At 40.4% G+C, this 12,837-nt stretch overlaps 1 protein-coding gene across 4 annotated transcripts in view; it reads left to right on the forward strand.

Moving 5' to 3' along the window:
• unc5a (unc-5 netrin receptor A) overlaps positions 1-12,837 on the forward strand; it is a 122,659-nt gene that overhangs the window by 69,426 nt on the left and 40,396 nt on the right. For all 4 annotated transcript variants that reach the window (XM_046406807.1, XM_046406808.1, XM_046406809.1 and 1 more), the window contains exon 3: positions 11,664-11,807. In XM_046406807.1, coding sequence (XP_046262763.1) covers positions 11,664-11,807 — 144 coding nt within the window. The remainder of the gene's footprint in view (positions 1-11,663; positions 11,808-12,837) is intronic.

A 12,837-nucleotide genomic window follows, 5' to 3' on the forward strand; every position in this document is an offset into this window, starting at 1 on the left:
GTATTTGTCAGTCTCACAAAAGCTGTGCCCTTGCTAGAAGTTGGAACAGATTCAGCAGCCTTAGTGGTTCTTTCTGTCACAATGGTTGAAGTTATTTATTTACCCAGTCTGTTGAAGACAGACATGTTATCAATACAGTTCTTTTAGCCTGTATTTGTAGTTGGTATGTGCAGTGCGTTCCCTGGTGTGTGTAACAAAACCCTTTGAAAGTCTGTGTGATCATCCTGAATTCATCATTTTTAAATAATAGATTGTTGGTTCTTTCCTGATACATAATGTTCAGTATTTCAGCTTTGCAGCAGAAGCTTTGCAGTAAAATGGATTTTCAAGTACATTTCTACAGGCGCACAGTGGTCTGTGTACCTTTTGTAGAAAGCGACTTGGTCCTCAGCGCCACATAGAAAAATATTTCCTTGGATCCTTCTAACCGTAGTTCTAAGCTTTCTGTGCCCTAACCGAGACATCTGAATAAAATGTGGTCTGTATGCCGCAATGAAATGCAACACATGCTTTATCCAGGCCACATGTGCTGCTCCTGTGCTGAGCAAATAGAGGCCAAAGTTGCAAATGTGCTTGGATTCCACAGTGTGCCTCAAAATGTGTGCTTCATTGCGATCGTGTTCAGAATGGAGCGCAGAAGAAGCTGTAAACTTCCTCCATGCCTTGCTATTTTTGATTATGGCCAATGAACTTTGATATTTTTCTCATTTTACATTTTCCCCAGTAATAAAATTTTATCTTTCAGCTTACCTCTACCTCCCTTGGAAATGAAAGATTCGAGTTTTCAGCTGACAGAAGGAGACAGAGTGGGAGTTTGCGGTGTCAATCAACACCTGCTCTGCTCAAATTCGTTTAAAAATAGTAGAGCAGGGAGGTGTAGTGAGGGAGCTGACAGCTAAATAGTCCATGGAGATTTTTGATAGGCGGAGGAGCTCAGTGGCTGACAGTTAATGCTTTGTGTGTTTGGCCCCAAGGAGACTTTCAGTATTGGTATTTTACACACTTCTCGAACAAACATCAACTCACCGCTGTCCTCCTTTTAAACCAGAATCTGTAGGGTGTCCTGGGTGCATCATAGTGGTGGCTTAGTGCAAAGACTGTTTTATGTAGTGAGGGAAGAAGGATAGTTTCAATCTCCCCATGAAGTGCGGTATAAACTATGAAAAGGCGCACAGACCGTAGTCCCTGGAAGTGTCACAAATAAGAGGTGAACTGCAGCTTGGATGCTGCTTTTATATCCAAAGGCACATAAAGCTATTGTATCTAAGTTGTTTATTCTGGATTTTTTGACATATTCTTTAGTACAGTGGATGGATTGTGTATATACAACCCGTTAGACTTCAGGTCACATGGATGATAGAGTAAAAAGCAAGCAGGAAAATGTGTAACCCAAGAGAATTAGCAGCATGCTGCGGCCCAAGGTTAACACACTGGATTCAGTGTCGTATGGTTGAGTGTGTCGACAGTGAACACACAAGAAAGGAAATGCAGAGCGCACATGTTTGAGGAAGACTTTTCATCGGGATGGGTGTCCAATGAGGCATGCTGACAACAACAAAAGCAGCAGTCCTGGTCTGGGAGCCATCACAACGCAATCTTGAGAATTTTATGCGATTCAAATTAATAATTCATTTATTTGCGTTGTTTTAGACTAGAGTTTGTTTTCTGTAGATGTTTGTTGTTTTTTCCTCCTCCGTCTTTGAAGAGATCTCAAGATAATCTATACCTAAAGTGCCGTCAAAGGCCAGAGACTTGCTTTTGCACTGTTCAGTCGCTGGGTAATTCGGTGTACAGGTTTGAAAACATGAATGTTTAGAAAACATATTTTAGTATGTCGTTGTTCCCTCTGTTACAGTCACATTCCCTCTAAGCTAGTTTGTGTTAGAAACTGAACTGAGTTACTTAAAGCAAAAATGTTCATTGATTATGGCTTCTCCAGTATGATGATTTGTTGCATCTTTTGTCTTATGATGTAGAATATCTTGAGGTTTTGCATGGTTGGTTGGCTATAAGAAGCAATCTAAACTTTTCACCTTGATCTGTGTGAAACTGTAATTGACACTTTAAACTGACATTTTATAGACAGTCAAGAAAATAATATTAATTGGTAATGGAAAATCCAATAACTGCAGTCCTTTTTGTGACCTTTGGAAAAGTTTGGACCTTTATATTTTATAGCCATACTTGAAAATCATCACTAATGTTTGGTTTTCTCGGTTTTTAATCTCTGCCCCACCTGTGCCATGTTATTCCAACAGCAGCTCCTGACATCTGGTACCTCTGATGTCAAACCAAGCCGAGAGGTCCACTCTGTACTTTCACTCCATTTTCTGCATCAGGTTATTTATAAAGTCCACAATTCTGTCTTGCATCTACTGTATTAATAATGAATACAGTCACATTTGAACAAAGAAATGAATATTTAAAGGCTCAATCCGTGTTCGGTCTGCAGCACTTCATCCCCTCATGCATCACATTGTAGTTGATTCTAGACTCAACAACAAGGCCCACAATGGAATCAGAAACACATAGACTCAATGCCATGTGACCACAGTGGCAAGTGGGAGATTTTAACAGGTTTCAGACTGAGGATGTGAACATTTTCCTAGTATTATTCTTTTAAGATCTAGCCATTCTCCCTTTTCCATCATAATATACTGCTTTTTTTTATGTGAGGCGAGCTATTATGTCCTTTTTCAGCCACTGAAGAACCACTTGTGTGTTATGGTACAAGGGTTGTAGAGGACCTGAGGGTATTACTTTGTCCTACACATCTACACGAAAGATTGATTTTGAGATGCATGATGGTTCTGTATCTATATCATAGCATATCTATATCAAGAGGTTTCTTGTGATGCATGCATGAGGAAGTCTGTGAGCAAGATAATGCTGTGACTTTATCAACCTTTAGTGGCCTTTTTACCCCCATTACTTGTGAACCTGCAAGGCTGCACAGCAGTGCTGTAAGCGCTGAACTATTTAAATTTTTAGCAAAGGCAAGAACTTGAGTTTGAACTGTTACTGAAAGGTACTTGCTAAAATATTCTCAAATTCTGCAAGATTGTCTTCAATTGTTCACTGCAAATTTTGTATGAATTAATCATTATTCTGATTAAAGTTCTCCTCCACACATGTGTGCAAAATCTTCTAATGTGTGTCTAACAAGGTTTTTGCAGAAAAAAAGTATAATTACCACTTGAATGAAAAATCAGTTCTCAGTGTATTGTGCAGTGGGGTCTTCTAGTTTTCATGTTAAACTCATATCTGCTGATTATCGGACCAAGATTGGCTTCCAAACTATTTGTGATGTCACAAATAATGCCGGCAGCCTCTTAAAATCGTGTATTCGACAAGCACAGAGAAAATTTACACTTTAAGCCAATGAGTGTGCCTCATAATGTCAGACTGTGCACATCATCATGCTATGGAGGGATGCTCAAATATTCACTTGTATCAACAAGAAGAAAAACATCATTTTGAATAGAGGGGGATTTTAATCACTAATCTATTGCTGGTGCAAAGTTCTGAATTTTATTTTAGAATTTTAACAGGCTTATCAGACAAATTGGTCACAAATTGAAAGAGAAATAGAGAGTTGTAAATTGTTATACCATCATGTTTAAGATAGATGTCAGTTTTAGTGCTCTATGTCACGTGCTAATTGGAGAGCTAATTAGTGGTAATTAAATCTTAAACATTATGTTCATTTATTTGAGCCATTATGTACAAATAGTGTATGTCATTATAAAAACAAATATCTATTTCAATACTTCAAAAAAAAAAAAAAAGAGTTTTGTCGAAAGATTTTTGTAGCCCTTTTTTTTGCCCCAGGCTGTTTACTGAACGCTGTTTGTTGTGCTGAATATTTACATTCGCCCACACACTTTCATTGCATTACCGAAAAGCCCCACCTTCTGCCTCAGACAACACTGCTGGACAGAGGCCCAAGAGGCACCAACCAATCATGTGGAGGGAGGGGAAAACCACCTAATGCAATTTGTATGGCATGGAGCACTCTCAGTCAGATGGGAGCCAGGCAGACTTACCTGCAGCAGTTTTCCTTATTTACTTCAGTGCCCAAGGCCATGTCAGACAAAAGCGGGAGAAACATGTTAGCCCGAGCAAATTATCAGGGCTTTCATGTGAGTAACATTCTATCAGATCGTCGCCCTCTGCAGAATGTAATGGAAGCAGAGCGAAGTGCTCAGCACCTTCACCTCCGACATGTTCTCATCCAGCGTAGGACAAGGTGTGTGTGTGAGATAAAGGAGCAGGTCCCAATCACTCCCAGCATGAAGACTGTGGCATATAGAACATTCTGCTCTTGCCAATCATCAGGGTCAGGATATTGGATGGAGAGTAATTACAACGAGGGCACTTTGGTAAGGGCACTGTGATAAATCACAGCATTGCCTTTCAGTGTGTGTATGTGTGTTATTAAGGAAAGGTTAAGCAAACTAATTATCGAGGGACAGTGTAAATAGAAAAATCCATTGCTTTGAATTAATGTCCATTTGACGCAATCAGTTATGGCTTTTCAATGGCGGCCGGCGACCAGATGTAAATGTGAAACATATGAATAGAAACCTAATTTTAATGTCTGACGTATGATGCCTGCATTCGGTAACGCGGGAAAGCTATTCTGAAGTTTTGTGCATCAATTATCACATTCCAGACTTGTGAACACCTGTGCAACAAAAAACACAGTCTGAGCATCATTTATGTGTACTGTGTAATGCATTGTTGTGAAATCCTGTGCACGCTTGACATGGTGTTGTGTAAGTGATAAATATGGCAGTGAAATTTTTTGCAGAGTGACGATCTCACTCTTGTTGGGCTTGCAGAATGTGTACGTCGTTACTCGTTATCACTACTGATCTCAAACGATTTCCACTCGAAATCGACTCCTGTTCCAGTTTGCTGTGCACACTTTAAAAAGCAGTTGTTCTCACCTTAAGATGATTAAGCCATTTCTAGCCTTGACATGTGTTATATTCCTTAAAAACTTCCTGGAGAGGAGCCACTTGAAAGGTGTGGTTCTTGTTTTTCTTTTATTGTTCTGTTTTAATTCATTTTGGACCCTCAGTAATACAGTGTTTTCAAATGCTTTTTTGACAACATGCTCTGGCGGCACGGTGGTGTGCTGCTTAGCGCTGTCGCCTTACAGCAAGAGTGTTCCAGGCCCTTCTGTGTGGCATTTGCAAGTTTTCCCTGTGCCTGTGTGGGTTTTCTCCAGGTATGTCAGCCCTCTGACCAGTCTACCAAGTAGATAGGTCCATTACTTAACAGAACATACCATTGCAATTAAAGTTTATTATTACTGTAAACAGTCGTCAATGTGATAACTCTAACATTTGCATGTTTGCTGAAATTATATCAGTATGTTTTTTGTCCCACATTTTAGAAATTCTTAATTAAATACCAGTGATAATTAGGTAAGTCAACAGTAACTAATTTAGTTACAACAACAACAGTTCCAACAGTTCAGTCAGACTACTCATGTTTCAAACGTTTATTAAAGTAGCAGAATGTGTTTGGTATCTAGGCTCCATCCTTATTACTCCCCACAGATATACTTACATGAGATATTGGGGAATGGTGAGGAAACACTGAACCCCCCCCCCCCGCCGGAGCCTTCAGGTGGATGCTGAGGTGGTGGGGGGCCCGAGAGAACAGGCAGCAGTACTGATGCAGGGTGGCAGGCAGAGGACGAGTTGGGAATTTTTGCAGCTTAAATAGATCACCAAACTGGGAGGGTGTGTTAAGTGATTCGCTAACTAGCTTGCATTCCATTATCACAAATGGAGCGAAATTTACTTTACCCACCCTGATCACTCGAAACTTCTGTACCAAGTGTGTGTCAGCATTGAAATGTACAGGAAATATTCTGTTTTCTTGTGTTTGAATGCAGGTTAGCAATGATCTGTAGAAAACTGCACAAAGTTGCACCAACACGGAGATGAACAAGTCTGATATAACTCTGAAAAAATGTACTATAGATTAGATGTTGTTTTTATTTGACTGATAACATATATTTCTTCATTTTTCTTTATTTACTCATTTTTTAAGAACGCTTCATGGTTATGTTTTAAGGAAATTATATGGATCTACACAGAACTCTGGCGATAAAGAGATTCAGTTCATGTGCCTTTTGATAGTAGAGGCTCATGTTTTTTGTTTTTTTTTTTTTTAAAAAAATCCTTTTTTCTGCCTGGGACCATCAAAAAGGTTAAAGAGACCAAAATTTCCAGTCACTTAGTAGTTGAAGCTAAAACAGCCATGTTAGTCCATGACTTTTCATGAGTGTTTCTCCTGTCCTGCACCATTTACTCTTCTCACTCCTTTAGTCTCCTTGGAGTGGCATTGGACTGAACCTAGCCCGATTGATTGGAGAGCTACCTGCTCGCCTGTTTGTCAGCCATGAATAATCTGTAACGACATTCAGAGCATCAGCAGGGGCCTTGCAGCGTGCATTCATAGAGGGAAAATGGACAGCTCAATCAAAAGAAGCTCTTGAAAAGCTGGTCATAACCGGAGGCAGAGCCTTGACCCAGAACGCCGTCCCACTGACTTGAGTCGCAACCTCACAATCATTCCTGAACGGAAGGCCTGACTACTGTATTCCCTATGAACTCTGGCTTCTGTTTGCCTCCCCCCCCTCTCCTGCTCCCTTCTCTCTTGCTCTTTAATAGAGCCATGCTTCACTCAGAAGGCCACGTTATCCTTGTTTGGCGACAGACAGGTAGCATGGGCCACCCATCACTGCACTGCTTTACATGGTAATGAATATCTGGTGACTTGATGATAAAGCAGTTATGCCCTTGGCTCTGTGACCTGGGGTTAACTTTAGATTATTTACACATGGAAATACTGTATAAGTTCTGCCTGTTTTGTTTTGTTTTCAGACTGATTTCCACAAGATGTGTAGACAGTGTGTTCTGACAGCCTGACTTGGTGACAGGATTTCTTTCATGTTGAAACGTACTTAATTGGTCTAAGAAGCCCATTACTGGTTTCTTGAAGGGAGGCCCTGGTCACTCCTGGTGCTGATGATGACACTGATGCCATCCTGTATAAAGAAGATCCGCGGGAGGAAATGAAACACTTAGAGCACACTTTTGACTGGTTGCTGGTATGTGCAGACAGTGCACTCTTAAAAGTGTTCATCTGTGATGTCTCCCCTCAACCATTGTGAACTCTCTCCTTTGAAATGGTGCAATCCCCTGATGTAGAGTCACCCAACCCTAATCCTCCGATCCACTGATGAATCCCAGGCTCACACACAGTAGGGATGCCACCTAATTGAATTTCCTTGGTTTCAATGAACACACACTCAGGAGCTGCAAGTTCCAGTCCATGCCTTTGATAAGCAAATGACCCCTATGGAATTGAGGTCACAGCCTGCGAAAACAAGAGTGAGCGAGAGAAAAATAAAGTCCCGCACTCAGACAAGCCCAATATCGACTCACTCGGGATTGAGTCCAATGATGTTTACCCTGTGTGTGTTGAGCCCCTGTTGGCTGAGGGGAAAATCTATCCACTCACACACACACACACACACACAGTGCTCTTAGCTCCCTTGTGTGACTTCTTCCCTTTTTGTGAAGTGTTATTTTTCTGAATGGGGTAAACTTGTCTTTTCCACAAATTAGAATAAAGCACAGTACAGTAAATCGTAATAACCAAAGTAATAGTTTGTATTGTACTTTACTGCCTGAAGACAGCAGCAGCAAGCTCCATTATACCATAGGAAGGTCAGTGAATTTATGAACTCGGTAACTCTGCATTTCTTCCAGTCTTTTTTTTTATTCCTTTCATTTGTTGAAACTCAAGAAGTCTCAAGGCAGAGCAGCGTGTTTGCTTTCATGTTTGTGCAGAATTATGACAGATGAGCTGGCCAAAGTGAACTTAACTTGGGGGGGAGAGAAACATTGCCAAGGATGAGGAAAATGCAGGAAGCCTTTTGTGACCTTGTTCTACAGGGAAGAGGATTGCACAAAATTAGTAGTATGCATAAACTATAGCTGGTATTTGCAGCGATAATAAACTGTAAATTCTGCTTGTTTTAGTTTGAGAGATACTTGAGCGTGACTGTACAACTCGTTTTTGACTAACTTTCTGTGAAGTTCACATAAAGATAAGAAATTGATAAGTAAATGACTCCTGTAGAATCACATACTTTCTCCTGGACCATCCAGTGCAAACATTGCAGTGACCACTTTAAAAAGACTGAAAATCTGCAAACTTTTGCTTACTTAATATTTTATGCAATGATGTAATTCTTAGCGTTTGTATTGATAAGATAAGATAGACCTTTATTAGTCCTGCAGTGGGGAAATTCTCATTGTCACAGCAGCACAAGGATAGCAAAACAACAGTGCAGATAGAATCAGTAAAAATATACAAAGTAAAAAATACAGGGATATTTCCACTTATTTAAAAAAGAGACTATAGAAAAACTGACACAATATTGACAGTAGTTCACAATTTTTAAATGATTAGCAGTAAAATGTCACCATTGCACTAGGAGATGGGGGATTATTGCACAATGGTGTCTCTGTGTGTGTGTGTGTGTGTGTGTGCATATGTGTGTGTGTGTGTGGCGCTACACTTGCAAAGTCAGGACTTAACCCGTAATTGCAAACTTGTAATTTGACTATGGTATTTAACTACCAAAAGACAGGATCTGACTTTAATGATGTTGCCATATGTATGACTCTATATGAATGGTACATTCTGTGTATTCCTGCGTACTTTTGTCTATTTTCCAGTTTCGCTTTATTTCACTGCAGCGTTACAAAGTTTACAGATGTACATTTTCCAGCTATCATGGGTAAGTACAGTCGAATAAGTTGCCCCATAGCACCGCAATAAAAATAAACTCAGCAAGGTTCCAGTTGTAAGCCCAGGATTCACACAGTGTCAATCACATAATCACCGCTTAAAATTCACAGTAATTTCACTGAAGTTTGGGATATGAGCTCATTTATAAATGGCTGCAGATCAAACCGAAGGCTGGGGGAATCGTGTCATATTTTAATTATCGTTTTAACAGGAATGTTAAGTGCATGCTCAGTATCTTGTTGGAAAGGAAGTGTAAATTTCCTCTTTCTCTTTTTTATTCTTCACACCTTGGAGGCAGCTGAGCATAGTATTATAAATCAATATTGATATAAATGAGTCATAAGTGTGTCAGTTCCTTATGTCCAGAAAGGCACAACTTTACATGAATCAATAGTGCAGTTGCTGTATCAGTCATCTTTGAGTGATGCTCATAACGTTTTGTTTTACTCACAGGGGTTCCAGTAGAACAGACTTTGGAAAACAGCAGCAAATAGCAGCCTGTCCAGTCACTATTAACTGCTATAAAATTTGTCCTATTCTGTTCACAAAGTGATGAGATTATTTTGTCCTTATTAATTGGAGTGAAATTGGACAGACTGACTCACAGCAGTGTTACTGGAAGGTGTCACACACAGAAAGCAGGTAATTATGGAGACAGGAAGAGATAAGGAAACAGAATGCAATTACCCTGGCAAGCAGAGCTTCAAATTGCTCCTCTTTGGATTTCTCACCCCAGGTTGCCATTGTTCATACTTTGCATCTCCATAACGATCTTGATTCCTTTCACCCTCCAGTTTGAAGAATAAGGACGTTGGCATTAATCAAACAAATTTCTACTCTAAGTAGCCAAATTTCAAATGAATGCAGAAAAAGAGAAATGTCCGTGTCCATATAACATGCATTGCCTTTCTTTCTTTTTTGTTTTTTTTTAATTTCGTTCATGAACCTAATAGCAACCCTAACATGTATAAAACAATAGATAAACGAAAGAAAAATATTCCCCCTCCTAATCCCTCCCGATAAACTGTACTTTGCTGCATGTACTGTGAATGAATATATCTACCCAAAATATAATTTAATTGTGTGCAGTACAGTGTCCTTTTATTGCATATGTAAACAATTCGAGTGTTGTTTCTGTTGCGTAAGATACGTGTTTCAGTTTCTTTGAGGGAGAAACCATACATCCCCGTGCTGCGGATTGGAGGGAAGGAGGATTACTTCTGCTCCATTTGTTCATTCTCTGTAGTGCCCATTTTGTTACTTTAGCCATTTCTTTTAGCATTTAGGTGCTCTCTCAGCCTGTGCCATACACTCACACTGAAGACACACACTGATACACAAACATATCTGACAGAAGAGCTGGAATTGAGAGAGAGAGAGAGGAGGTAAATGAGGTTGTATTCCTCAATGCAGGCTTTCATTTCTAAATGAATCCAACTTTTTGACAGTTTTATTTTTTGGCTGAATTGTTGAAGTCAACATGAACATTCAGATATCACTTTTTCACCTTTTTGAATTTACTGTGAGTGCAGCATATAGCACATAGCACAGGGTCTTGTTGACGCTCAGAGTGGTGCCTTAGGGATGCACAGGTACCCACATTTGCTGCGATTGCATGTAGCGATATCTATGGTATTAGGTATGGCAGCTACTTACTGCTGTGTGGCTACCGGCAATAGAGCCACTCGGCTTTCTCCCCTGACAGCTTGTGTCACCATTGAGCCACCATGCGGTCACACAGGCCTCTTTAAATCCATGCACAGTTTGCCTTAAACTGTGTGAAACAAATTTTCCCATTTCTGCTTTCATGAATACTCTGTATCAGCACAAGTGCTTCACCTAATTGCTGTATAGGTCTGATGGTCTGATAGGTGCTACTTAGTCAAGCACCAGTCTGGGCTGGAAATGATCATTGCAGACGGATCAAGTACGCAAGGGGAGTGTGAGAGTTTCACAGAGTGCCTTTATGTAAATGGGAGTTGAAGAGCGGCTCTCCGTTGAGACTTAAATATACAACTCTGAATGTGTAACTCCATCAAGTCTCTGTGATGTGTCCTCTGTGACTGGAAAATGTTCTGTGTTCATCCGAAAGGTTCAGCACCTCTCTCTCTCTTCTGAAGACCTCAGACAAAAAGGAAAAAAAAGATAACATGGTGAGAGAGCCAGAGGCTGATGCTCTTCATCAGTGTGAAGAGAAAGTAGGACACATGGTGGGGATCAAGGTCGTCGCTCAATATATAAAAACAAATACCCCTGGATTACAGCTCCCCAAATAAAAGGTCAAATGAAAATGAAATGAAAAAGTGCTTCTCAAATATCAAAAGAAGACATGACTCTGACAACACTGTATTGTTTGGACAGTTTAGCAGAATGTGTTTTATCCCGATTCCCAGATTGTGCACAAACACCCCCCCGCCCCTTGTGGTTAATAATATAGAAAGCAGGTCGCACTGAGTATTTTTGTTTGTAAAGTGTTTGTTTAGCGCTTTCTTGTTCCTTCCCAACTGTTGCCGTTTTAACACCCTCCAAATTACACCAAGGATAGCTGTGAGGCTCTCTTCTCATTTTCCTCAGTTAACAAGCTCCCTGTTTATATATGATTATGGTTCTCTGCTTGTTTATTCTGCGCTGCCTTTCAAAATTACGTTGCCGGTTTAGTTCAAAATGCACTAAAGGATTCAGTTCAGCTTATTTGTTTTCCTTCTTTGGAGAAATGTTGTTGGTCATTCATTCCTCGCCTGCCGTCCAGTGAGCTGATGGGGATAAATCTGCTGCCTCGCTCACCATTTTGACGGTTACTCCTGTGTTTTGCTTTGCAGCGCTGCCGGTCATGCAGGTGACGATTGACATCACCAGACAGCAGGTGGAGAAGGTCTTCGGTCTCGATGAGTACTGGTGTCAGTGTGTTGCCTGGAGCACCACCGGAACCCAGAAGAGCCAAAAAGCCTACATCAGAATTGCTTGTGAGTGCATAAGTCATCACTGTGTCTTTACAAACTCTAACAAGGTGCTTCCATATTGTATGTCAGTTTGTAATATGAGGACATGGCAGGATGATTTTTTTTTTCCACTTAAGGTGGTTGGGGACCAACTAACTTTCATTTAACAATTAGCCTGTAGGCCAATATGATCTGGTGCATCACAGTGTGTTGCTGTGATTAGAATTTAGCCAGATAATCTTTCTGTGATTTTACTTAAGAGAGAAAAATATCTGACCCTGGCACGGAGAAAAGTGATGGATCTGCTTGAAGGCTGTCTTAAAAAAAAAAAGTGGAGCACTAAATTTGAGTATTCATGAACATACTTTTTGCTGGATACAGTATATCACCAATGGTCCCTATGAAAGTAGCTGGAATAAAAACAGATTTGAAATTTATTGCTGTGCAGCAATCATAAATCTGTCTGGGGAACACAGACACATCCCTTGCCGCAGCCTCAAAAGCTTTATTAGAAGAAGCCATTTTACATTTGAGTATTTTAAAACATTCTGCCTATTCATTCCCACATAAATATGCATTAAGTCAGAAAGAGCTGAACGTAGCTCTGTCTCCAAACCACCAGACGTTTTGAAAACACACATTCATTATCCAGCCTTGTTTGAGAGCGCAACAAAGTCAGTTAGATGTGAGATAAGGACACACACATGCTTCAATAAGAATGTGCGCCCTCACCATATTTATGTGCGTGCACACACACACACACACACACACACACATGCACGCGCACTTGCATACATTTAAGCCTTCCAGGATTGTTATATCTTAAGTCACCTCCAGTCCCATTGTATCGACTTTAATTAAATTGAATGTCGTGAAACTTTCTGCTTGTCTTAACGTTTCTCTCGGTATGATTCGTCAGGACAGGCTCAACATCTGTTTAAAGGAATTCGGCGGCAGCTCACAGCCGCACCCTCGGCCCCTCGCAACACAAAACATTGCTTCGTTCTGAATCAAAGCCCGAGGTGAACACATCAGATTTCGGCTAACAGCAGCC

This window comes from Scatophagus argus, chromosome 12 (assembly GCF_020382885.2).
Source record: "Scatophagus argus isolate fScaArg1 chromosome 12, fScaArg1.pri, whole genome shotgun sequence".
Lineage (NCBI taxonomy): Eukaryota > Metazoa > Chordata > Actinopteri > Scatophagidae > Scatophagus > Scatophagus argus.